Here is a 3,702-nt window from a genome sequence, read left to right as displayed (position 1 = left end):
CACGGCGGCATTCGGGGCATGCTCGCTGCGGACGGACCGGACTTTGCCGCCGACCCGATGGCGGCAAAGGAGATGCTTGCTCTCATGGCCGCGGTGGCTGAACCGGAAGGTCAGGCGCGCGCTCTAGGTGGCGAAAAGTTGGTCACGAATTTCCTGGACACCTGTGTGGCACTCGCTGCGAGCCAGGCGGGCACTCCGGAGGCGGAAGAGATGAAGCTGCTGGTAGAGCAGATCCGGCAGGCTATCGCCGACGACCAGCCTGAGGTACTGACTCTGGAAAAGGTTTATGGCAAGTGGAGCGACAAGAAGGCAGCGGGTGAGGAACTTGGTGTGGGTGAGAACCCGGTGGTGGTGCAGCACTTGCAGTTCGTGCTGGATTACACAGAGGAGTATGGCAAGGAGCCGCTCGCTGACGTGGCCTCGGGTCTAGGACTCGAGTTCTCGTTTGGCTGTAAGTGCTTCCAGCTGCTCTATGAGTTGGAGCCCAACTGTGCGCCACTAAACGAGAGAAACGTGTGTCAGCTGCTCTTGACCTCGGCGGCCCGTCAGAAGAACGACTTTGCGGGCCAGTGCGCGGTCGAGGCGGCGAATGACGCTGTGCAGTACCCGGAAAATGCAGAGGTGTGGGCACAGGAGGCGCAGACGGCCGTGATCGTGGCTGACGTCCTGAACCGCGGCCGCCAGATCCGGACTGAGAACGAGACCCGCGAACAGATGCTCGCCACAAGGTTGCAGTTAGCTGAACGGGTTGCCATGACACGCACCTACTTCAACAACACCGAGTGCATGAACGCCCTCGTCGGGCTGTGGGACGACTACGACGGTGGGAAATATTCCGTCGACTTGCTGAAGCAGGTGTTTAAGACCATGCGGCGCATCATCAATGACCACTGGGTGGCCGTGTTGCTTAAGAACAATGTGCCGCAGCGATTGATCGATGTGATCAACGACAAACAGGCACGCGTCGACCTTCTGCCCGACGTGCTCTTTCTCCTGGCTGCACTTGCCGTAGTCCCTGAGATCAAGACCCTTGTAGGAGAACTTAAGGGAGTGGAAGCATGTCTGGACCTGCTCGTGCGCTCTATGAAGAATCCCGACCATGCCGCGGTCAGTCCCGTGTTGACTAACGACTGTCTTGCATTGTCAGCTATTACGCTCGGACACGGCTCGAACCTACAGCGATTCATTAACACAAAAGGCGTCGAGCTCAACATACAAGCCATGAGCCAGACTCAAAATAACGGAAAGCTCGACTTTGACGTGGCAAATGCGGCAAGTCTGCTCATGTGCAACACCTGCTTCAAGCGAGACGAATTAAAGGAACTGTATGGGAAACTGAAGGCTTGTGAAGCTGTTATGAAGGCCATCAATCAGTACGACGGCTCGGAAGACGTGAAGGCCTTCCGTTGCATCTCCACTATGTTCAAGGCGATCGGCAACCTGGCGTTATGGACGCCGAATGTGGACATCTTTATGGCCGGCAAGATCCACCAGACGTTCGCACATCTCTATCAGAAGTCAGACCGGTTACCGGACAGCCTGGTGGAAAGCTCGCTGCGTACGTTGAGCAATCTGGCGATGGAGAACACGACGACGAACATGGTTTCCTTTGGCATCACGCTGCCGCCGATTCTTTACATGCTTAAGCAAGAGCAGCGCTGCAGCATCCGCATGTTTACTTTGGCTTTCGACGTGTTGGGTGCTCTCTGTCGTCACCCCGACAACTCCAAGCGCTTCCTGCAAGAAGGTGGTATTCCCACCTGTCTGCGGATCCTCAACTCCTACTCGGACGCCTATATGTACGCCAATGGCATCCACGTGCTCGGCATCCAGACCACCAACCCTGCGTCCGTGCCCGAGTTGGTGCGAAATGGTGTATTTAACTTCCTGACCTCCGTCCTTGAAAACCAGGCGAGTGCAGAAGAGCCGAACACGGACCTCGCGGTCAGTGGTTGCCGGTGCATCCGCAGGTTGTTAGTCTCCAAAGACAACGGGAACAAGTTCATTTCTGCAGGTGGTGTGGTACAGGTTGTGGCTTTGATGAAGTCCATGCCTTCTGAGCACACCATGGTTCACCTGGAGTGCCATCGCACACTGATCAACATGCTAGCATTGTTCCCGCCTCCCGCGCCGGTGGCGGCTCCGGCCGCCAAGAACGGGCCAGTCGACGACTGGGAAGACGAAGTCGCCGACGAAGGTGTCCTGCCCACAGTGGAAACCATCCAAAGACCCGGAGGTCCTCGTTCGTGGGAGAGCATCGAGATGGATGCGGAGTCGATCAAGGCCGCCATTTACGCTTGTGCCCGTCTCTTGGAGCGCGAGGAGGCGTTACGTCAGAACCGGTTGCTTAGAGGAGCCGTGGGTGTGCTGGCATACTTCGCGTGTGAAAAGATCCCGGGCATCGTGGACTGTTTCTACGACGGGAACGTGACGGCCTCGCTCGCCCTGGTCTTCACTCAACAGGACGTGGACGACGATGTGGTAAAGTCCTGTTGCTACATCATCAACAACGTCGCCTACGCTTCGGAGCCGGAGAAGTATCTGCAGCTCCGCAAGGATCGGGACATGCGGAGGAACCTTGATGTCGCCAATCAGAAGCTCGGCAGCGGTGCCAAGCCTTTCTGTGAACTAACACTTAAGCTCTTGAACGAGCGGTCTGCAGACCCCTCGAGATTCGAGATTCATCAGCAGTGGACGTACCCACTAGAGATTACCCAGTGGAACAAGGACAAGTATCCCAATGGCGTCCAGGATCTACCAAACGAGTGGAAGGAAGAACTCAGAGCCGGAGGCAAGCTCAAAACCATTACCAGCGGAAAGGAAAAGGAAGTACTACATTGGAAGTCGTCAATGGATCTAGAATGCCTGCAGTGGAGAATCGACCCCAAGGAAGGACCATACAAACATAGCATCGCCATCTCCCGCGTCTGTTCCATTGCTCGAGGACTCAGATCCACCACTCTTCAACACGCACACGAAATCGGGTCACCCACATCCAAGCCGAGAGAAGGGGAATCCATCGTACTCAGAGGACTCCCTTGCGAAGACTTCCCCGATGGAGTAGAAATCAACATACTGTGCGGCACCAAGAGATCAAGGGACAAATTCTTCGAACTGATCACGGAATGGAGAGAAGCTGCCGCGTTTGGATTCTAAACGAGCAAGGCAGAGCAGGCAGAAATGCGAAGCAGGTGGTAATAGTAAAGAAGGTCGTGGACACAAAGAGCAGGTTCAACACAATAAGAGGCCTATGCTAAGTTTTTTTCGTGGGTAGAACTATACGGAACAATGGTCTGCTATACACAACAATGACCACGGCATACACGACGGTATATTCGAATACACGCAGTGGCTGCTTACATGTTACTCTCTCAGCAGTTTAATATTGTGGCTTAATCGCCATTACTCTCATCGTCATTTCGCTGGCAGAAAGGGCAGAGATGTGTCGGATTTTCGCATTGTCGGTTTACTGTATGAGCGATAAATGTGTGGCACTGGTGTCGTACAATAGCACATTTTACGATGGCAAGAAAGATATCGAGAAAAGGCTCAAGGAAGGGATCGCGGAAGCTAGAGAGAGCTCAGTACCAGAAAAATGTACCCGAGCCCGAAACACTGGTGAAGCATCCTATGGATGAGCTTGACAGCGCTTTTAGCCCTACTCCCACCAACACTGAGGAACACTTGTCACCACAACCTCTT

The 3,702-nt window shown here is 54.6% G+C and overlaps 1 protein-coding gene across 1 annotated transcript; it reads left to right on the top strand.

Annotated features, from left to right (window-relative positions):
- Nucleotides 1-18: 18 nt before the first annotated feature.
- On the top strand, nt 19-3,156 carry GNI_058650 (putative anonymous antigen-1; the record flags this gene model as incomplete). Its single annotated transcript, XM_011136144.1, has 1 exon — nt 19-3,156. The coding sequence occupies one exon, from the start codon at nt 19-21 to the stop codon at nt 3,154-3,156; it is 3,138 nt and encodes a 1,045-aa protein (XP_011134446.1).
- Between the last annotated feature and the right edge of the window lie 546 nt (nt 3,157-3,702).

Source organism: Gregarina niphandrodes (assembly GCF_000223845.1).
Source record: "Gregarina niphandrodes unplaced genomic scaffold scaffold00009, whole genome shotgun sequence".
NCBI classification, from domain to species: domain Eukaryota; phylum Apicomplexa; class Conoidasida; order Eugregarinorida; family Gregarinidae; genus Gregarina; species Gregarina niphandrodes.
This window is presented reverse-complemented; position numbering and strand designations above follow the sequence as displayed.